The sequence below is a fragment of the Bombina bombina genome, chromosome 3 (assembly GCF_027579735.1).
Source record: "Bombina bombina isolate aBomBom1 chromosome 3, aBomBom1.pri, whole genome shotgun sequence".
Lineage (NCBI taxonomy): Eukaryota > Metazoa > Chordata > Amphibia > Anura > Bombinatoridae > Bombina > Bombina bombina.
The window spans coordinates 1140595606-1140619208 of NC_069501.1; the positions used below are offsets into that span (position 1 = coordinate 1140595606).

The 23603-nt window shown below is 39.9% G+C and overlaps 1 protein-coding gene across 1 annotated transcript in view; it reads left to right on the top strand.

Annotated features, from left to right (window-relative positions):
• Positions 1 to 23603, top strand: part of CRYL1 (crystallin lambda 1) — a 582977-nt gene that overhangs the window by 502433 nt on the left and 56941 nt on the right. The window contains exon 6 of the mRNA XM_053708526.1: positions 6937 to 7042. Coding sequence (XP_053564501.1) covers positions 6937 to 7042 — 106 coding nt within the window. The remainder of the gene's footprint in view (positions 1 to 6936; positions 7043 to 23603) is intronic.

The following is a 23603-nucleotide window of genomic DNA, read 5'->3' on the forward strand; positions in this document are numbered from 1 at the left end:
CTTATTTGTTTCTGATGCCATTGTTCATTTGACTAAACTAACGGCTAAGAATTCCCGATTCGCCATCCAGGCGCGTAGGGCGCTATGGCTCAAATCCTGGTCAGCTGATGTGACTTCAAAGTCTAAATTACTCAACATTCCTTTCAAGGGGCAGACCTTATTCAGCCTGGTTTGAAAGAAATTATTGCTGACATTACTGGAGGTAAGGGTCATACCCTTCCTCAGGACAGGGCCAAATCAAAGGCCAAACAGTCTAATTTTCGTGCCTTTCGAAATTCCAAGGCAGGTGCAACATCAACTTCCTCCGCTTCAAGACAAGAGGGAACTTTTGCTCAATCTAAGCAGGCCTGGAAACCTAACCAGTCCTGGAACAAAGGCAAGCAGGCCAGAAAGCCTGCTGCTGCCTCTAAGACAGCATGAAGGAACGGCCCCCTATCCGGCGACGGATCTTGTAGGGGGCAGACTTTTTCTCTTCGCCCAGGCGTGGGCAAGAGATGTTCAGGATCCCTGGGCGTTGGAGATCATATCTCAGGGATATCTTCTGGACTTCAAAGCTTCCCCTCCACAAGGGAGATTTCATCTTTCAAGGTTATCTGCAAATCAGATAAAGAAAGAGGCATTCCTACGCTGTGTGCAAGACCTCCTAGTAATGGAAGTGATCCATCCAGTTCTGCGGACGGAACAAGGACAGGGTTTTTATTCAAATCTGTTTGTGGTTCCCAAAAAAGAGGGAACCTTCAGACCAATTTTGGATCTAAAGATCTTAAACAAATTCCTCAGAGTTCCATCTTTCAAAATGGAAACTATTCGGACCATCCTACCCATGATCCAAGAGGGTCAGTACATGACCACAGTGGACTTAAAGGATGCCTACCTTCACATACCGATTCACAAAGATCATCATTGGTTCCTAAGGTTTGCCTTTCTAGACAGGCATTACCAATTTGTAGCTCTTCCCTTCGGGTTGGCTACAGCCCCGAGAATCTTTACGAAGGTTCTGGGCTCACTTCTGGCGGTTCTAAGACCGCGAGGCATAGCGGTGGCTCCGTATCTAGACGACATCCTGATACAGGCGTCAAGCTTTCAAATTGCCAAGTCTCATACAGAGATAGTTCTAGCATTTCTGAGATTGCACGGGTGGAAAGTGAACGAGGAAAAGAGTTCTCTATCCCCACTCACAAGAGTCTCCTTCTTAGGGACTCTTATAGATTCTGTAGAGATGAAAATTTACCTGACGGAGTCCAGGTTATCAAAGCTTCTAAATGCTTGCCGTATTCTTCATTCCATTCCGCGCCCTTCGGTGGCTCAGTGTATGGAGGTGATCGGCTTAATGGTAGCGGCAATGGACATAGTGCCATTTGCGCGCCTACATCTCAGACCGCTGCAATTATGCATGCTAAGTCAGTGGAATGGGGATTACACAGATTTTTCCCCTCTGCTAAATCTGGATCAAGAGACCAGAGATTCTCTTCTCTGGTGGTTGTCTCGGGTCCACCTGTCCGAGGGTATGACCTTTCGCAGGCCAGATTGGACAATTGTAACAACAGATGCCAGCCTTCTAGGTTGGGGTGCAGTCTGGAACTCCCTGAAGGCACAGGGATCGTGGACTCAGGAGGAGAAACTCCTTCCGATAAATATTCTGGAGTTAAGAGCAATATTCAATGCTCTTCTGGCTTGGCCTCAGTTAGCAACACTGAGGTTCATCAGATTTCAGTCGGACAATATCACGACTGTGGCTTACATCAACAGGGAACCAGGAGTTCCCTAGCGATGTTAGAAGTCTCAAAAATAATTTGCTGGGCAGAGACTCACTCTTGCCACCTGTCAGCAATCCATATCCCAGGCGTGGAGAACTGGGAGGCGGATTTTCTAAGTCGTCAGACTTTTCACCCGGGGGAGTGGGAACTCCATCCGGAGGTGTTTGCTCAATTGATTCATCGTTGGGGCAAACCAGAGTTGGATCTCATGGCGTCTCGCCAGAACGCCAAGCTTCCTTGTTACGGATCCAGGTCCAGGGACCCAGAAGCGACGCTGATAGATGCTCTAGCAGCGCCTTGGTTCTTCAACCTGGCTTATGTGTTTCCACCATTTCCTCTGCTCCCTTGACTGATTGCCAAAATCAAACAGGAGAGAGCATCGGTGATTCTAATAGCGCCTGCGTGGCCACGCAGGACCTGGTATGCAGACCTAGTGGACATGTCATCCTTTCCACCATGGACTCTGCCTCTAAGACAGGACCTTCTAATACAAGGTCCTTTCAATCATCCAAATCTAATTTCTCTGAGACTGACTGCATGGAGATTGAACGCTTGATTCTATCAAAGCGTGGCTTCTCCGAGTCAGTCATTGATACCTTAATACAGGCACGAAAGCCTGTTACCAGGAAAATCTATCACAAGATATGGCGTACATATCTTTACTGGTGTGAATCCAAGAATTACTCATGGAGTAAGGTTAGGATTCCTAGGATATTGTCCTTTCTCTAAGAGGGTTTGGACAAAGGATTATCAGCTAGTTCCTTAAAGGGACAGATTTCTGCTCTGTCTATTCTTTTGCACAAGCGTCTGGCAGAAGTTCCAGACGTCCAGGCATTTTGTCAGGCTTTGGTTAGAATTAAGCCTGTGTTTAAACCTGTTGCTCCCCCATGGAGCTTAAACTTGGTTCTTAAAGTTCTTCAAGGAGTTCCGTTTGAACCCCTTCATTCCATTGATATTAAGCTTTTATCTTGGAAAGTTCTGTTTTTGATGGCTATTTCCTCGGCTCGGAGAGTCTCTGAGCTATCTGCCTTACAATGTGATTCTCCTTATCTGATTTTTCATGCAGATAAGGTAGTTCTGCGTACCAAACCTGGGTTTTTACCTAAGGTGGTTTCTAACAAGAATATCAATCAAGAGATTGTTGTTCCATCATTGTGTCCTAATCCTTCTTCAAAGAAGGAACGTCTTTTACATAATCTGGACGTAGTCCGTGCCTTGAAGTTTTACTTACAAGCTATTAAAGATTTTCGTCAAACATCTTCCCTGTTTTTCGTTTATTCTGGACAGAGGAGAGGTCAAAAAGCTTCGCCAACCTCTCTTTCCTTTTGGCTTCGGAGTATTATAAGCCTAGCCTATGAGACTGCTGGACAGCAGCCCCCTGAAAGAATTACAGCTTATTCTACTAGAGCTGTGGCTTCCACCTGGGCCTTTAAAAATGAGGCCTCTGTTGAACAGATTTTAAAGGCCGCGACTTGGTCTTCGCTTCACACTTTTTCAAAATTTTACAAATTTGATACTTTTGCTTCTTCGGAGGCTGTTTTTGGGAGAAAGGTTCTTCAGGCAGTGGTTCCTTCCGCTTAATCCCTGCCTTGTCCCTCCCATCATCCGTGTACTTTAGCTTTGGTATTGGTATCCCATAAGTAATGGATGATCAGTGGACTGGATACACTTAACAAGAGAAAACATAATTTATGCTTACCTTATAAATTTATTTCTCTTGTAGTGTATCCAGTCCACGGCCCGCCCTGTCATTTTAAGGCAGGTCTAAAATTTAATTAGACTACAGTCACCACTGCACCCTATGGTTTCTCCTTTCTCTGTTTGTTTCGGTCGAATGACTGGATATGGCAGTTAGGGGAGGAGCTATATAGCAGCTCTGCTGTGGGTGATCCTCTTGCAACTTCCTGTTGGGAAGGAGAATATCCCATAAGTAATGGATGATCCGTGGACTGGATAAACTACAAGAGAAATACATTTATCAGGTAAGCATAAATTATGTTTTTTGTTCTAAACAATGTTGTCTTTCATATCTCTGTGTTTATTTATACCACTATATGTATATATTGTAAATTTATTATTATTCTGAGCAGGAATAATTGTGAATATACCATGTAATCAGGGTATCATATGTATTTATTTGCAATCAATGGATATTTTAAGAGCTGGGCTAGTTTTCTCTCTGCACCTGTGTAATCCCTCCTCGTTGCAGTCTAGTTTTAAACACCACCCCTACCCAGGTGTTATAAAAGATGACATTTCTTCATGAAAATGAAATTCAAGAGAAGGAGAAAAACACTGAAAATAGCATGGCAGTAAAGAGGTTATTTTAATTTCTGCTGTATGTGAATCATGACAGTTTAATGTTAGGTAAACTATCCATTTGAGCTAAGATTATATTGAATCAAACATCATTCAAATTTTAAAATCATTGTCTAAAATATTACACTGTGTGTCCTAATGTCATCATCAATGTTTAACTTTAATACTAATTTCACATATACATACTTTGAAAGTATAATACACAATGTAACAAATCGCACTTACAAGTTCTGATGAGTGATCAATGACACAAGTATTGAGCAATTTGATTAATTAGTGATAGTAGAAAATGTATATTTAAATCAGATTGGCTGCTGTCATAAATCATGTGATTATGCATTTCCCAATCAAAAGTGGTGGAAAATGTCACTAGTTTATGGGTTGTTTAGGAGTATTGCGTCAAATTTGGTGCGAAATGTGTTGCGTGGAGAGTGGGACATGTATTACATGCCTTAAACATGGTGCAAATAGATTTATAAAAAAACAATTATTACTATATTCTGTTATGTATTTATTTAATTTGTATCTCTATATCTACTAGTGCACCAAGTTTGGAGCAATAATATTGTCCCCTTGCTTTGTAATGAGAGACAAAGATGTAACATAATAAGTAGTAATGTATTTATTTCATTTTTATCCCTCTATCTACTAGTGCACCAAATTTGGAGCAATACTTTGCATCAAGTTTGGAGCAATACTTTGCACCAAATTTGGAGCAATAATAACATTGTTTGATTTAGAAAGAGTATACAATTTTAATAAAGTTTCTAATTTACTTTTATTATCTAATATGCTTCATTGTCTTGCAACATCGAACAAAACCTTTCTGTGTTTTCAGACTCCTATTGATTTCTATGGAATTTGCGGCCTCAAGGGTGGCGGTTTGAACGATAGGTACGCTGCATTAGAATTGATGCAAGCATACCTGTTTAACCCCTTAATGACAACTGACGTACCAGGTACGTCCTGCAAAAACTGACAGTTAGTGACAATGGACGTACCTGGTACGTCAGTTGTCTAAGAGAGTGCTGGAAGCGATCGCAATCGCTTCCAGCAGCTCTCAGGGTATTGCAGTGATGCCTCAATATTGAGGCATCCTGCAATACCCTTTAAAAAGCATCCGATGCAGAGAGAGCCACTCTGTGGCCCTCTCTGCACCGGTAGCGATGGTGCCGTTGGTGGGTGGGTGGTGGGAACTTACAAGGGAGGCGGTGGGCGGCCCATCGCTTCCCCGGCATCCGGTTCCTTCAAGTGCTTTGTGCACGCCGGATGCTGGGAGCGTGCGGAGGGGGGGCCTGCGGGCGCGCGCGCGTGCATGTGTGTGTGTGTGTGCGCGTGCGCGCGCAGCAACCACTGCCACCAATGACTAGAGAAGAGAGAGGGGGGCAGAAAACATTTTTTTAAAAAAAAATAATAGGATCTGCTAGGGTAGGGGGAAGGGGTTAGGTGGGGGGGGGGGCAGCTACACTACAGAAAACCGCTGTTAAAGCAAAAAAAACAAAAAAAACAACTTTCTTTTTTGGGGAAAACTGGGTACTGGCAGACCAAAATGGGCCTAGATCAATACTTTGGGTTGTCTACTACACTACACTAAAGCTAAAATTAACACTTCAAGGTCTCTACAAGCTCCCTAATTAACCCCTTCACTGCTGGGCATAATACACGTGTGGTGCACAGCGGCATTTAGTGGCCTTCTAATTACCAAAAAGCAATGCCAAAGCCATTATTGCACAAACTGTTTGTAAATAATTTCAGTGAGAAACCTAAAGTTTGTGACAAAATTTGTGAAAAAGTGAACGATTTTTTTTTATTTGCTTGCATTTGGCAGTGAAATGGTGGCATGAAATATACCAAAATGGGCATAAATCAATACTTTGGGTTGTCTTCTAAAAAAAAATATATACATGTCAAGGGATATTCAGAGATTCCGGACAGATATCAGTGTTCCAATGTAACTAGCGCTAATTTTGAAAAAAAGTGGTTTGCAAATAGCAAAGTGCTACTTGTATTTATGGCCCTATAACTTGCAAAAAAAGCAAAGATCATGTAAACATTGGGTATTTCTAAACTCAGGACAAAATTTAGAAACTATTTAGCATGGGTGTTTTTTGGTGGTCGTAGATGTGTAACAGATTTTTGGGGTCAAAGTTAGAAAAAGTGTGTTTTTTTCAATTTTTTCCTCATATTTTATAATTTTTTTTAAAGTAAATTATAAGATATGATGAAAATAATGGTATCTTTAGAAAGTCCATTTAATGGCGAGAAAAACGGTATATAATATGTGTGGGTACAGTAAATGAGTAAGAGGAAAATTACAGCTAAACACAAACACTGCAGAAATGTAAAAATAGCCATTGTCATTAAGGGTAAGAAAATTGAAAAATGGTCCGGTCATTAAGGGGTTAATGTTTGATAAATTGGGAAGAGGGTCAAAAAAGTCGAATGTGAATTCGAAACATCTGGAATGATGCAATAATCGATCTACGTCGGATTGATATAGCAGGAGCGTATATTACGTCACACATTTCAACATTTGACCATCTTGACGCTTTGTTAACTACGGCAGGTCAATCTTGTGTCGAATTTAACGCGGGATTCCAGCGTATTATCAGTTGAAGCTTTGATAAATCTACCCCTATAACTCCTTGTTAGTAGCAAGGAGTTCTTGCCCTCTTGTGACATCACCATGTGTTCCAGTATGCATTCCCTCGAGTCTCCCATGTCTAGGCCTGACTGCTATGGTGGAAGAACGGTCAAGGTTTTTCCGAACTGTATAATATTATTTATGTTTTTTTAATGCAATTAAGCTTGAATTCCACTAGCTATTTTATCTAGTTGATATGGGTTTTTTTGCCTACAGGATGATGTAATTTCACCACAGGATCTTGACCTTGTTATGTCTGAAGGACTTGGAATGAGATATGCTTTTCTGGGTCCTCTGGAAACTACACATCTTAATGCAGAAGGTAATTTTTTGTGTGTAGGAGCATTCATGTATTACTATTAAACTTCATATGTTCCTATATACCCTTTAGTTCATAAATTTTCACTAATAAATTGCACTTAAAATACTTTTTTATCTAGTGCATAGTATATATCAGCAATTAAAAGGATAGTAAAAACTTGAAATTGTAATATAAAATTTGTAATTATGCATTGTAAAATAACTATATACTTTCCTTTATTGTGATGGTAAACTTTTCCTTTTGTATAAACAGATACAGAATGTTAGCGATATTTTATATGGAGTTTATTTCATCAGTTGTAATGAAGATGCGCTATAACTTACTTTTTAATGTAGCGCTGAAATTCAAATACCCTACGCTCCGGTCCCCATTTTTTTTTTGTGAGCTAAGAGTTGGAACTGTTCTCCAATCAGAGCTCTAGCCAAAATAAATAAATAGTGTGAGTACTATATGGCTAGCGTGTCAATTGGAGAACAGTTAATACCGTTAGCTCGAAAAAAAGAAATACTTTTGAAGTGGACAAAACTGATTAATTAAACTCTATCTAAAATATCGCTAACATTTAGTTTACCTTCACTTTAAGCCTGAAAATTGTAGATTTTCCAGTTCTGAGAATTGCAGGTGCACATGCAGACTTTACAAACCTAACTCTGACACATATCTGTCCCTCACTGGCTTCAGCAAAGATAAGATAAAACTGCAAAAAAATGTTTTTTTTATTTTTTCCTTCTCTGTATTAGTTATTGTTGGCCCTGTAAGCTATTAAATTCTCATATATTGATATAAGTAATATTAATTATTCTCTAAGAATCCTTTTTTCTTTATAACTTTTTTCTTCTTTATCCTTGTACTCACTTAATTTGTGACATTTTCAGACCTGACATTTATGTTATATTCTATGTTTGTTGTATTGTTTGTTCTTATTATGATTGTATCAATATTTAATTTAATTTTCTAAGCAAATACTATAGATGTTTTATTTTGTCTAATATTTCAAATTTAATTTTAAAAAAATTATAAAAAAAGATGACATTGCAAACCAGTGCAAGTTTCATTAACAAAAAGGACAGTGGCCCCCCCTGTCTGCTCTAGTAACAAATCCGGATTGACTCCTCCATATAAGAAAATTGGAGTGCGTAGTGTGACAATTTAACAATAATTGCAGCAAACAAGACATTGCTGATATGCTAAAACGTAAAAACTACAAGGAGTTTACTGTGCCTTTAAACACTGCATTGCAAATGATCTGCATAAAAGAGTTGATTTTTGAAATGTCAATTTTTGCAGTATTTTGCAATACAGGAACATACACTTGAAAATCCTTCTGGATTATATTTTCTTCTTCACTGTTGCCAATAAGCAGGGGATATTAATGAAATGTACTGATCAAACAATCACTGTGTAGCATGTTGCAGAATCATTCATCATCCACTCCAGCTTCTCTTCAGAAAACCTCTCACAATTTTCACAGTTAAATTAATGGGGGGGGGGGGGGATAATTAAATAAATAATGAAAGTACATGGAATTACATTTTAAGTTTAATCTTATGTATAGTCAAAAGAATGTTTTTGAGACTTATTTTCATAAACTTATGAACAATAACATTAATGTACACAGTTTAATGTACACTCAATGTAATGTATAGTATACAGTGAAGAATAACAAATACCCAAATGTTAAAACACTTGAAAGTGATGCAGCATAGCTGTAAAAAGCTGACTAGAAAATATCACCTGAACATCTCTATGTAAAAAAGAAAGATATTTTACCTCAAAATGTCCTAAGTATTCACGCCCCATTGTATAGGACTTTAAGCAGCAAATCAGTATTCCTTTTTTACATAGAGATGCTCAGGTGATAATTTCCTGTCAGCTTTTTACAGTTATACTGTATCAGTTTCAAGTGATTTAGCATATGAGTATTATGTCCCTTTAAGCTGCCATGATATACGAATCTAACTTAAAATCAGGTGACACTACAACAAGATCGCAATATCATCGGATGTCATCCGTCACCGTGATTGTTTTTAACAATGTACTGTGGCATGAGAGATCTTCAAAGTACATCCTGAAGGAAATATATATTCTACTAGATATTAGTAGTCCTGATGCTACATGTTAGGTTTAACTATATTTCACACCTATTAAAGGTACATAAAAGCCACTAAATAAAATTCACAACAATGCATTGCAAGTACAATTAAAACCAGTTTTTCTATATCTTTCCGTATGAAAACAAGCTTTTTTGAAAATTTATTGAATGATACTGATGATATTGTGCACAGAACCTGTTTTGGTTACTTCAGCAGACCAGGTGCAGAAGAATCTGCCTTAACATGTTCCTAGTTCCACCTGTTAAAGGCTGAAGTCTTGGGATATTATCGGTACCCTGAGTTAGCATGGCGACAAGTGCACATACACAAGGTCTACTACAGTATCTAAACAGGATTTAAAGTTATCACTTGATCACTAAAAACATCTAAAAGAAACATTTATGCAACCAAAAATATCCTTTAAAATTATATTTATATGTACTACTGATAACAAATTTGTCTTGGGCTTCATGGTTGAAACTTGGATCTTTTCAATCAGGGCATACTGAATTAGGCTCAATGGCATGCAAGTTTTCAGCACTGTGACAGTAGCAGTGTGTGTAGCAGTGTTATACAAGCAACCTGTAGTGGGAGGTTGCAGTAGGCAGTACTAAGTGACAGTAGGGAACACACAAAACTCTACTATGACTTACTATAACTTATGTAAAGGTATTGTTGAGATTCAGGTGCACAGACAATGGTTTGAGTGTGCAGGTCGAAGATAAACCAAGGTCAGGAACTAGAAGACCAGTCAATAACAAGATAACAGTACACAGGTAAGATTGAGAAGAATAGTCAGGTATATATAGTAGCTTCAAAAGTTAGCAGCCAGGTAATCAGTAGAAATCAAGAGACACAGCAACGGGTCAAGCATAAATCAAGATCCAGAAATCAGTCTAAGGTCACACCAGAAGTAGTAGTCACAGATTAGAAACACCTGGTCTCACAAAAAATATAGATTCCTCTTGTGGCGCACTTTCTATAACAGGATCGTTTCCAGTGTAAGTTACACCATTTACAACAACAGCCTGGAGATTCACACCATGTTTAGATTCTTTCCATGAAACAAGCACTATTGCACATTGGATCTTGCACCTTTTTCTGAACATGTTATGGATTGAGTGAGCTAAAATCTGCGTCATCTCTGGGGCTTCTTAACACTTTTGGATTGTGTAGCAAATAGAGATGGCAGATGCCCGTTGACCATTGCCAGTGTTCCAGTCTGGTGAACAACCCTCTTCCTACCCCTGTTATCAAATATACCTCTTTTGCTTGGTTTCCTTGGTTGAAATCTGGCACTTTTTCATGAGGTCAAATTGAAATGCACTATGTGGTCACAGAGCATTAGGCAATATTATACAAGCAATAGCTTCAGCCACTCTATGAGAAAACGTATGGCAAACTAATGTGGCAAACATGACAGCTGTATAGCTAAAAGTACTGTATAATAAAAAAGACTGAACACAGAGTGCATATATCTTTAGACAGGGAACATCCAAACTGTGTGCAAGTAGTAGTAAGTCAAGGCAAACTATGTGTGTTCCCTGCTGCCAGTTGGTTGTGTATAACTTTGCTTCACACATTGTTGCTGCCACAGTGCACAAGACACGTACACACTCCTGAACCTTTCTCAGTAATTCTTCAGTGAAAGAGGCCAAGTTTCAGCCAAGTAGACAAAAAGCTACTAATATGTTTTTTTACTTTTTCATACAGGTGGTTTAGTGAGTCCACGATCCATTACTCCTGGGAATTACTCTTCCCTGTCACTAGGAGGAGGCAAATATTCCCAAACCCCAAGAGCTCTATAAAACGCCTCCACCTTCCTAGAAACTAATATTTCTATGCCTCTGCTGGGGGAAGGTGAATATGTGTGTTCTTTTTTTTAATAAAAGGAGTTCTCAGACTGAGTTGAGGTCCATTTTTCTTCAGAGTGCAGTGTTTGTTGGAGATATGTATTTGGAGTATGGGTAGTGACATATTTTTCACCTGTTGGGAATTAGCCTCTTCAGCTTTGTATGCTTCAGCAATGGTGCAGGGATCATAGTAAGCTATCTCAAAGGATTCATCTAGACCACAGAACAAGTCAGTGTCAGCCGCTCTGGAATCAATCCGGGATGTAACCCAACTGCTAGCGTGAATTGAAAGCACACGCTAGCACACTGAGAAATATCCTGGACGTGACCCACTCAGGAAGCAGATTAGAAGATAACTAAAATAAATATTGTTCCAGAATGCAGGAAAGCCACAAAGGATAAAACGTCCCTTTAAGCAGTACAAAGAACAAAAAGGAAATGCTCTTACTTGAAGCTCTGAAAAAAAGGTCCTCTTTAGCAGGCTTGTAAAACAAAGGAAAAAGTTCTCTTTTGCAGCTTGTAAAAGTAAAAGTCCCTTTAAGCAGGTGTATAACAAACAGAAAGGCAAAGTTCTCTTTTGCAGCTTGTAAAAGTAAATGTCCTTTTTAGCAGGTTTAGAACAAACAGAAAGGCAAAGTTTTCTTATGCAGCTTGTAAAAGTAAAATGTCCCTTTAAGCAGGTTTAGAACAAACAGAAAGGCAAAGTTTTCTTGTACAGCTTGTAAAAGTAAAAATGTCCCTTTAAGCAGGTTTATAACAGACAGAAAGGCAAAGTTCTCTTTTGCAGCTTGTAAAAGTAAAATGTCCCTTTAAGCAGGTTTATAACAGACAGAAAGGCAAAGTTCTCTTTTGCAGCTTGTAAAAGTAAAATGTCCCTTTAAGCAGGTTTAATTTATCAAAGAAAAGGTTTAAAGATAAAGGCAAAAGCAAGGTCAGGCAGGCAGAAGTCGGCATCCAAATATCAGCAAAAGGTAGAGGCAAAAGACAAGGTCAGGCAAGCAGAAGTCGGCATCCAAGTATCAGCAAAAGGGTAAAGGCTACAGGCAAGGTCAGGCAGGCAGAAGTCAACATCCAAATATCAGCAAGTAGGGTTTAGGCATGAGGCTTGGTCAGGCAGGCAGAAGTCGGTACACAAGAGAACAGAATTGATAAGGTACTCACACTCCAAAGGGAAACAAACAAACGGGCCCCGATTCAGATCTCCCGCCGTGGTTTAAAGGCAGGAGAGTAAACGTCATCAGAGGGGTGTGTCGAGAAAGCGTCATGTTGCTAAGCAACATGACGTCAGTCACACAGAGAAGATCCGGGAGCCACGGCGATGAACGGAGGTAATCATGACAGCACCCCCCTCCTCAAGGACCCCTCCGGGGGACAGGACCAGGCCTATCAGGATGAGTCTTGTGGAAGGTCTTGACCAAAATAGGAGCATTTACTTGATGAGCCGGTTCCCAAGAACGTTCCGTGACTGGATAACCCTTCCAATGAATGAGATAATACAATTTCTTGCCACGCAACTTGGAATCTAGAATATGGCTGATCTCAAACTCAGGGTGTCCATGCACTAATAACGGTGGAGGTTTGGAAAAAGGCTTAGAATACCTGTTAATCATCACAGGTTTTAAAAGAGAAACATGGAATACCGGATGGACTTTGAGAGACTTGGGTAAAGCCACCCGATAAGCAGTGGAACACACCTGACCCAGTATTCGGAAAGGACCCACATATCGTGGTCCCAATTTGTTAGAAGGTTGTTTCAGGCGAAGAAATCGAGAGGAAATCCAAACTTTATCACCAGGGCGATATTTTGGAGCCTTCTTCCGTCGAAGGTCTGAAAAGAACTTGTAACGTCTAGAAGTTACAGAAAGAATACGATGTATCTTCTGCCAATGTCGAGTTAATCTTCGGGCTGTAAGATCAGAAGCAGGATTCACTGTGGAGGAAGTATGCAAAGGGAATGTTCTAGGCTGATATCCGTAAGCTGCATGAAAAGGAGAAGTCTGAAGGGAGGAATTGTACCGGGCATTATGAGCCAATTCAGCCAAAGGAAGGTAAGAAGTCCAGTTAGAGTGATAATGATCCACATAATGTCTAAGATATGTTTCAAGACACTGGTTTACTCTTTCAGTCTGACCATTCGATTGTGGGTGGTGAGAAGTAGAGAGAGATATAGTAGTTCCAAAATGTTTACAAAGTGACCTCCAAAATCGAGAAACAAATTGTACCCCTCTATCTGAAACAATATCTAGAGGAAATCCATGGATTCTTACAATATGTAAAATAAAAAGTTCAGAGAGTCTTTTGGCAGATGGTAATCCTGGTAAGGGTACAAAATGAGCAGTTTTAGTGAACCTGTCGACCACCACCCAGATAGTATTGTTCCCAGTGGACAAGGGAAGATCGGTAATAAAGTCCATGGATACATGAGTCCAAGGCTGGTGAGGTATAGGCAATGGTTGGAGTAATCCTGAAGGAAGTTGGCGTGGAGTTTTGTTCATGGCACATTGTGTGCATACTGAGACGTAATCCTTCACATCTTGAGAGAGTGTAGGCCACCAGACATGTTGTTTGAGGTTTCGAGTGGTAATACTGATGCCAGGATGTCCAGAAAGGGGACTATCATGAGCCCAAAATAAAATCTTGGAACGAAGGCGTTCAGGAACAAAGAGTAAACCATCGGGAGGTTTACAGGACAAAGGAAGATGCTCTTGAGCAGACTGTAATTCTTGTAACCAGGAAGTTGTTAACTGGGCAATGACTTCATGAGGTTGGAGAATGGTACCAGACTCAGGAACTGGGGTATCTTGAAATTGTCTGGAAAGGGCGTCTGCTTTAATATTTTTTGAACCAGGTATGTAAGACAAATTATAGTGAAACCGAGAGAAGAATAATGACCAGCGTGCTTGCCTGGAATTTAATCGTTTGGCTGTTTGGAGATACAGAAGGTTCTTATGATCAGTAAGTATAGTAAATGGCAAAGAAGTACCTTCCAGCCAATGTCTCCATTCATCCAATGCCATTTTGATGGCAAGCAACTCTTTATTCCCTACGTCATAGTTAAATTCGGAAGGAGTGAATTTTTTAGAGAAGAAAGCAACAGGATGAATCCTTCCAGTCTCTGGTATTCGTTGAGACAGAACAGCTCCAGCAGCAACAGAGGAAGCATCCACCTCCAGGATAAATTGAAACTCAGGATTTGGATGACGAAGGATAGGAGCTGAGGAAAAAGCTTCTTTGAGAGATTCAAAAGCTTCTATAGCCTCAGACGGCCATTCTTTACAGTTTTGTCCTTTTCTAGTGAGAGAAGTAAGAGGAGAAGTAATAGTAGCAAAATTCTTGATGAACTTTCTGTAATAGTTGGCGAAGCCTAGGAAACGTTGTAAAGCCTTCAAAGAATCAGGTCTAGGCCAATCCAAAATGGCAGAAAGTTTAGTAGGGTCCATTTCGAATCCAGATGCCGATATTACATAACCCAGAAAGGGTATGGATTTTTGATGGAAAGAACATTTCTCCAGTTTAGCAAACAGATGGAATTCTCTTAGACGTTGAAGTACTTTCTTGACGTGGTGCACATGATCTTGGTGGTTCTGAGAAAAAATTAAGATGTCGTCCAGGTATATGATAACAAAGATATTCAAAAAATCACGAAAGATCTCGTTTACAAAATGTTGGAAAACCGCCGGAGCATTGCATAGCCCGAAGGGCATGACCAAATATTCATAATGCCCAAATCGAGTGTTAAAGGCAGTCTTCCACTCATCTCCTTTGCGTATACGGATCAAGTTGTATGCACCACGTAGGTCGAGTTTGGTGAAAATGGTGGCTCCCTGAAGATAAGTAAAAAGTTCAGGAATAAGGGGTAGAGGATAACTGTTCTTGATGGTAATCTGATTCAATCCTCGGTAATCAATACAGGGTCTTAATCCGCCATCCTTTTTTCCTACAAAAAAGAAACCAGCCCCTACAGGGGAAGAGGAGGGCCGAATAAATCCTCTAGCCAGATTGTCTTTTATATATTCTTCCAGAGCCATGTTTTCTGGTTTAGAAAGTGGATATGTCTTGCCTCGAGGATAGGCAGCCCCGGGAAGGAGATCAATGGGACAATCAAAAGGGCGATGAGGAGGAAGACGTTCAGCTTCTTTTTTGGAGAAAACATCCACAAAGTCATGATAATGCATAGGTAAGGATTCCGGAGTTTCAACTGTGAGAGCAATAGTGAGTGGTAACTTAGTAATCTTTTGAAGACATTTAGTCTGGCATGTAGATCCCCAGGAAGTGAGTTCACCGAAAGTCCAAGAAAAAATGGGATTGTGAATCTGGAGCCAGGGTAATCCCAAGATAATGGGAAATTGCGGAGTGGGAATGACATCAAAACAAATTGTCTCGGAATGAAGTATTCCTACGGTGAGGAGTAAGGGTTGAGTAGAAAACTGAATATATCCAGAACCCAAAGGATCTCCACTGACCGTAGAGACTGAAATGGAATACTCCTTCTTTAGTAAGGGTATAGAATGAGTAGAGACAAATGTAGAGTCAATGAACACTCCTCCAGCACCAGAATCAATTAGAGCTTGGGTATAGATCTTCTTATGTCCAATTAGAAGGGTTACTGGAACAAAGAGTTTCTTGTATAGGGAATGACCACTATTTTGGCTTAACTCAGTTCCCTGGACTAGAGTTAAGCCCTGGCTTTTACTGGCCTAGTAGGACAATCCCTTAATAAATGCCCTTTAAGGCCACAGTACAGACATAAGCCAAGAGTCCGTCTTCTCAAGCGTTCAGTCTCAGTTAATTTTATACTTCCTACTTCCATGGGTTCAGCCTGATCAGTAGTAGGAGAGACTGGAGTGACTGGATTAGAAAAACGAGGAGCCAAACGAAAAGGAGTTCGAGTTGAAGTCCTCTGTGTTCTATCCTTTTCTTGTTGGCGTTCACGAAACCTGGCGTCGAGACTGATACAGAGATTTATTAAGGCTTCTAAGGACTCTGGAAGTTCACGATACACCAATTCATCCTTGAGACGCTCAGAAAGTCCTTTACGGAAAGCGGCTCTGAGTGCTCCCTGATTCCAAGTGGTTTCAGAGGCAAGGGTGCGGAACTCAATAGCATATTGAGAGACTGGTTGATTTCCTTGACGTAAATCCAGGAGAGTAGCTTCAGCAGCGGATGACCTTCCAGGTTTATCGAATACGTTTGAGAACGTAGATAGAAATGTATCAACATCCAAAAGTATAGGATCATTCTTTTCTAGCAAAGGTGATACCCAAGCCAAGGCTTTTCCTTTCATTAAGGAAATAAGAAATGTGATTCTAGAAGAGGGAGTAGCAAAAAGAGTAGGGCTATTTCGGAAATGAAGGCGGCATTGATTCAGAAAGCCTCTACATTCTTCAGGATTCCCATCATATTTATCCGGAAGAGGTATCCTGGGACTTAGTTGTACCTGAGACTGATTGTTAGGAATCGAAGGAGGTAATGCCTCAATCGGATTTGGATTGGGATTAGGATTGGGAGGTGCAGTAGCAACCAAATTTTGTAATAGAGCAGTAATTTGATCAAGTTTAGTGTCCAGAGACTGCAAGTGAGTGGCATGAGATCCCAAGAGCTGTCCCTGGTGAGCCACGGCCATAGATAATTCAGTGGGGTCCATTTTTATGGCCCGTTTGTAATGTCAGCCGCTCTGGAATCAATCCAGGATGTAACCCAACTGCTAGCGTGAATTGAAAGCACACGCTAGCACACTGAGAAATATCCTGGACGTGACCCACTCAGGAAGCAGATTAGAAGATAACTAAAATAAATATTGTTCCAGAATGCAGGAAAGCCACAAAGGATAAAACGTCCCTTTAAGCAGTACAAAGAACAAAAAGGAAATGCTCTTACTTGAAGCTCTGAAAAAAAGGTCCTCTTTAGCAGGCTTGTAAAACAAAGGAAAAAGTTCTCTTTTGCAGCTTGTAAAAGTAAAAGTCCCTTTAAGCAGGTGTATAACAAACAGAAAGGCAAAGTTCTCTTTTGCAGCTTGTAAAAGTAAATGTCCTTTTTAGCAGGTTTAGAACAAACAGAAAGGCAAAGTTTTCTTATGCAGCTTGTAAAAGTAAAATGTCCCTTTAAGCAGGTTTAGAACAAACAGAAAGGCAAAGTTTTCTTGTACAGCTTGTAAAAGTAAAAATGTCCCTTTAAGCAGGTTTATAACAGACAGAAAGGCAAAGTTCTCTTTTGCAGCTTGTAAAAGTAAAATGTCCCTTTAAGCAGGTTTATAACAGACAGAAAGGCAAAGTTCTCTTTTGCAGCTTGTAAAAGTAAAATGTCCCTTTAAGCAGGTTTAATTTATCAAAGAAAAGGTTTAAAGATAAAGGCAAAAGCAAGGTCAGGCAGGCAGAAGTCGGCATCCAAATATCAGCAAAAGGTAGAGGCAAAAGACAAGGTCAGGCAAGCAGAAGTCGGCATCCAAGTATCAGCAAAAGGGTAAAGGCTACAGGCAAGGTCAGGCAGGCAGAAGTCAACATCCAAATATCAGCAAGTAGGGTTTAGGCATGAGGCTTGGTCAGGCAGGCAGAAGTCGGTACACAAGAGAACAGAATTGATAAGGTACTCACACTCCAAAGGGAAACAAACAAACGGGCCCCGATTCAGATCTCCCGCCGTGGTTTAAAGGCAGGAGCGTAAACGTCATCAGAGGGGTGTGTCGAGAAAGCGTCATGTTGCTAAGCAACATGACGTCAGTCACACAGAGAAGATCCGGGAGCCACGGCGATGAACGGAGGTAATCATGACAGCACCCCCCTCCTCAAGGACCCCTCCGGGGGACAGGACCAGGCCTATCAGGATGAGTCTTGTGGAAGGTCTTGACCAAAATAGGAGCATTTACTTGATGAGCCGGTTCCCAAGAACGTTCCGTGACTGGATAACCCTTCCAATGAATGAGATAATACAATTTCTTGCCACGCAACTTGGAATCTAGAATATGGCTGATCTCAAACTCAGGGTGTCCATGCACTAATAACGGTGGAGGTTTGGAAAAAGGCTTAGAATACCTGTTAATCATCACAGGTTTTAAAAGAGAAACATGGAATACCGGATGGACTTTGAGAGACTTGGGTAAAGCCACCCGATAAGCAGTGGAACACACCTGACCCAGTATTCGGAAAGGACCCACATATCGTGGTCCCAATTTGTTAGAAGGTTGTTTCAGGCGAAGAAATCGAGAGGAAATCCAAACTTTATCACCAGGGCGATATTTTGGAGCCTTCTTCCGTCGAAGGTCTGAAAAGAACTTGTAACGTCTAGAAGTTACAGAAAGAATACGATGTATCTTCTGCCAATGTCGAGTTAATCTTCGGGCTGTAAGATCAGAAGCAGGATTCACTGTGGAGGAAGTATGCAAAGGGAATGTTCTAGGCTGATATCCGTAAGCTGCATGAAAAGGAGAAGTCTGAAGGGAGGAATTGTACCGGGCATTATGAGCCAATTCAGCCAAAGGAAGGTAAGAAGTCCAGTTAGAGTGATAATGATCCACATAATGTCTAAGATATGTTTCAAGACACTGGTTTACTCTTTCAGTCTGACCATTCGATTGTGGGTGGTGAGAAGTAGAGAGAGATATAGTAGTTCCAAAATGTTTACAAAGTGACCTCCAAAATCGAGAAACAAATTGTACCCCTCTATCTGAAACAATATCTAGAGGAAATCCATGGATTCTTACAATATGTAAAATAAAAAGTTCAGAGAGTCTTTTGGCAGATGGTAATCCTGGTAAGGGTACAAAATGAGCAGTTTTAGTGAACCTGTCGACCACCACCCAGATAGTATTGTTCCCAGTGGACAAGGGAAGATCGGTAATAAAGTCCATGGATACATGAGTCCAAGGCTGGTGAGGTATAGGCAATGGTTGGAGTAATCCTGAAGGAAGTTGGCGTGGAGTTTTGTTCATGGCACATTGTGTGCATACTGAGACGTAATCCTTCACATCTTGAGAGAGTGTAGGCCACCAGACATGTTGTTTGAGGTTTCGAGTGGTAATACTGATGCCAGGATGTCCAGAAAGGGGACTATCATGAGCCCAAAATAAAATCTTGGAACGAAGGCGTTCAGGAACAAAGAGTAAACCATCGGGAGGTTTACAGGACAAAGGAAGATGCTCTTGAGCAGACTGTAATTCTTGTAACCAGGAAGTTGTTAACTGGGCAATGACTTCATGAGGTTGGAGAATGGTACCAGACTCAGGAACTGGGGTATCTTGAAATTGTCTGGAAAGGGCGTCTGCTTTAATATTTTTTGAACCAGGTATGTAAGACAAATTATAGTGAAACCGAGAGAAGAATAATGACCAGCGTGCTTGCCTGGAATTTAATCGTTTGGCTGTTTGGAGATACAGAAGGTTCTTATGATCAGTAAGTATAGTAAATGGCAAAGAAGTACCTTCCAGCCAATGTCTCCATTCATCCAATGCCATTTTGATGGCAAGCAACTCTTTATTCCCTACGTCATAGTTAAATTCGGAAGGAGTGAATTTTTTAGAGAAGAAAGCAACAGGATGAATCCTTCCAGTCTCTGGTATTCGTTGAGACAGAACAGCTCCAGCAGCAACAGAGGAAGCATCCACCTCCAGGATAAATTGAAACTCAGGATTTGGATGACGAAGGATAGGAGCTGAGGAAAAAGCTTCTTTGTCCCGTCTTATGTCCCTTTAAGCAGGTTTATAACAGACAGAAAGGCAAAGTTCTCTTTTGCAGCTTGTAAAAGTAAAATGTCCCTTTAAGCAGGTTTATAACAGACAGAAAGGCAAAGTTCTCTTTTGCAGCTTGTAAAAGTAAAATGTCCCTTTAAGCAGGTTTAATTTATCAAAGAAAAGGTTTAAAGATAAAGGCAAAAGCAAGGTCAGGCAGGCAGAAGTCGGCATCCAAATATCAGCAAAAGGTAGAGGCAAAAGACAAGGTCAGGCAAGCAGAAGTCGGCATCCAAGTATCAGCAAAAGGGTAAAGGCTACAGGCAAGGTCAGGCAGGCAGAAGTCAACATCCAAATATCAGCAAGTAGGGTTTAGGCATGAGGCTTGGTCAGGCAGGCAGAAGTCGGTACACAAGAGAACAGAATTGATAAGGTACTCACACTCCAAAGGGAAACAAACAAACGGGCCCCGATTCAGATCTCCCGCCGTGGTTTAAAGGCAGGAGCGTAAACGTCATCAGAGGGGTGTGTCGAGAAAGCGTCATGTTGCTAAGCAACATGACGTCAGTCACACAGAGAAGATCCGGGAGCCGCGGCGACACGGCGATGAACGGAGGTAATCATGACAGTCAGTCTATGTCTTAGTGGCTGGATCATCAGCATATTATGCAGGGGCTTATTTCTGCTGGTCATATTCCTGGAGTAGACAACTTTGAAGCAGATTTTCTCAATCATCAGTCATTGCATCAAGAGGAGTGGCCTTTATTGCTTGGTATGTGGATCACGGTTTTTCCTGGCATTTTTTTTCTTGTAAGGTAGAAGAGTGTTTGAATTATCTACTCTTTCATGTGTTCCTCCTTTTCTTATTTTTCATTAGGATAAGGCACTTTTGTGGACCAAATTTGACTTTTTGCCTAAGGTGGTGTCTACGGATAACATAAATCGGGAAATTGATATCCCTTCTTTATGTCCTAATCCCAAGAATTATTCAGAGAGCCTTCTTCATAACCTGGATGTTGTAAAAGCTTTGAAGTTTTATGTAGATACTACTAAGGATTTCAGACAAACTTCTAGTCGGTTTCTTCACTTTTCTGGTTTCCGTGAAAGAGCAAAAAGCTTCTGTCATTTCTTTGGTTTCTTGGTTAAAACTTTTGTTTCATAAGGCTTACTTGGAGGTGGGTCAGCCTCCACCTAAATGGGTTACTGCTCATTCTACCAGAGATCAGTTGCCACTTCTTAGGCTTTTAGGAATGAGGCTTCAGTTGACCAAATTTGCAAGGCAGCTACTTGGTCTTTTTTGCATACCTTTACTAAATTCTACCGTTTTGATGTTTTTACTTCTTCTGATGCAACCTTTGGTAGGAAAGTCTTTCAGGCAGTTGTCTTAGGTTACAATTGTTTTTGCCTGTTGGTTATTTTAATTGCATGAAAAAAATAATTAAAAATAAATAAATAGAGTTATAACCTGTTTTTCTTTGGGTTTAATGTGGGTTGTGGATTTAGTTTCTCTGTTAAAAAAGTTGTTCTTTATATCCCACCCTTATTTTTCATTACTTGTGGCTCCACAGCTTTTGTATTGGTTTCCACCTGTATGAAAGAAAACATAATTTATGCTTACCAGATATGTTTTTACATGGTGGTGAGAGTCCACGAGACCCCACCCTGTTATTTGTCTGGTGATGGTTTATATTTCTTTGCACATCTTTTTTCCATGCTCATATGTTTTTGCTCTTAATTATTTTCCTACCTTTTGTGCTTGGCTATATGGGAGGGGTTTTTTATAGAGTTCTTGGGAATCTTTGCAACTAGTGGAAAGGGAGAGTAATTCCCAGGAGTAATGGATCATGTACTCTCACCACCATGAAAAAATGAATTGATCTGGTAAGCATAAATTATGTTGTTGTTTTTTTTAAATTGTACACTCTTAAAGGGATAGTCTAATCAAAATTAAACTTTCATGATTCCAATAGGGTGTGCAATTTAAAACAACTTTCCAGTTTACTTTTATCATCAAATGTGCTTTGTTTTATTTGTATTCTTTGTTAAAAGCTAAACCTAGGTAGGCTCATATGCTAATTTCTAAGCCCTTGAAGGCAGCCTCTTGCCTTTCTTTACAGCTAGACAGTGCTAGCTCATGTGTGCTATATAGATACCATTATGCTCACTCCCATGGAGTTACTTAGTAGTCAGCACTGATTGGCTAAAATGCAAGTCTGTCGAAAGAACTGAAAAAAGGAGGCCTTCTGCAGATGCTTAGATACAAGGTAATCACAAAGATAAAAATTATATTAATATAACAGTATTGCTTATGCAAAACTAGGGAATGGGTAATAAACTCTATCTTTTTAAACAATAACAATTCTGGAGTAGGCTGTCCCTTGAAGTTGGGAGATATGGTATTTTATTATTATTATTATTATTATTATTATTATTATTATTAATAATAATAATAATAATAATAATAATAATAGTATTATTATTATTATTAATAATAATAATAATAATAATAATATTGTTATTATTTTTCGCTCATTACCAGATATGGGACTTTTGTTGTGGATTATATAATGGCACTATTTAAATAAAAAATAAAAAAATGTTTTTGGTGATATTTGTTAGCCATTCATTTCTGATGATCCTTTAAAAGGATGAACATAAGTTACTCATACCTTGTAAAACACTTGTTTGCTGACTCTGTTCGTCACCCTCCTATACACTCATGTGAAATTGTGTAATAGATGTTGTGAGGCTTCTGTATGTGTTATACATGCTACAATTATACTAGTAGACTCTTAAAAGGGAAAGCTTCATGTTGTTTCTGCCAGAAGGACATTTAACTCATTAAATTAAACTAAACAATTTGGCATAATATAACTGGAAATACTTGCTTTTGTCTTACAGAATTCTGATGCATTACTATGCAATACCTTTAGAACTAATTGTTCAAATGTTGTCAGCTTTTCATATATGTGAAACCCAGGACTGCACTGGGTGCAGTTGATGTTGGACTTAGTGTTCAAAGGGGGCAATTTGACTGCTCTACACATATACACCCTGTTCCAAATTATTATGCCAATGATATCTTTCTCATTTACCTAAATAATTGATGTAAACAACAGTCAGCATAATTCTCATGTTATCAACCATTAAGAGTACAATTCAAATTTTATTGAACAAACCTCCTAATGATAACAGTATTTTTTTTCAAAATAAAAAACTTACAATGCACTGTTCCAAATTATTACGCACAGTAAGTTTCAAAACACTTTATAGGTTGTAAAGAACTGAAAATTGTCATTTGTTGTGTTTGCAGCATATTTACTGAAATCAAAAGCTATTCAAATCAAACTTTGGACAACATTTTAACTTTTTAAGCATTTTAACAGGTCACGTTACATTTTAACATAGGACCCCTTATTTGATAGCAGCTTCACAAGTCTTGCATCCATTGAACTTGTGAGTTGTTGGACAGTTTCTACTTGAATTTGTTTGCAAGATGTCAGAATAGCCTCCCAGAGCTGATGTTTGGATGTAAACTGCCTCCCACCCTCATAGATCTTTTGCTTGAGGATGCTCCAAAGGTTCTCAATAGGATTGAGGTCAGGGGAGGATGGAGGCCACACCATGACTTTCTCTCCTTTTATCCCCATAGCAGCCATTGATACAGAGGTATTATTTGCAGCATGAGATGGTGCATTGTTATGCATGAAGATGATTTTATTATGGAAAGCATAGTTCTTCCTTCTGTACCAGGGAAGGAAGTGGTCAGTCAGGAACTCCACATACTTTGCAGAGGTCATCTTTACACCTTTGAGGACCCTAAAGGGGCCGACCGGCTCTATTCCCATGATTCCGGCCCAAAACATGACTCCACCACCGCCTTGCTGATGTTGCAGCCTTGTTGGAACAGGGTGGCCATCCACCAACCATCCACTACTCCATCCATCTGGAACATC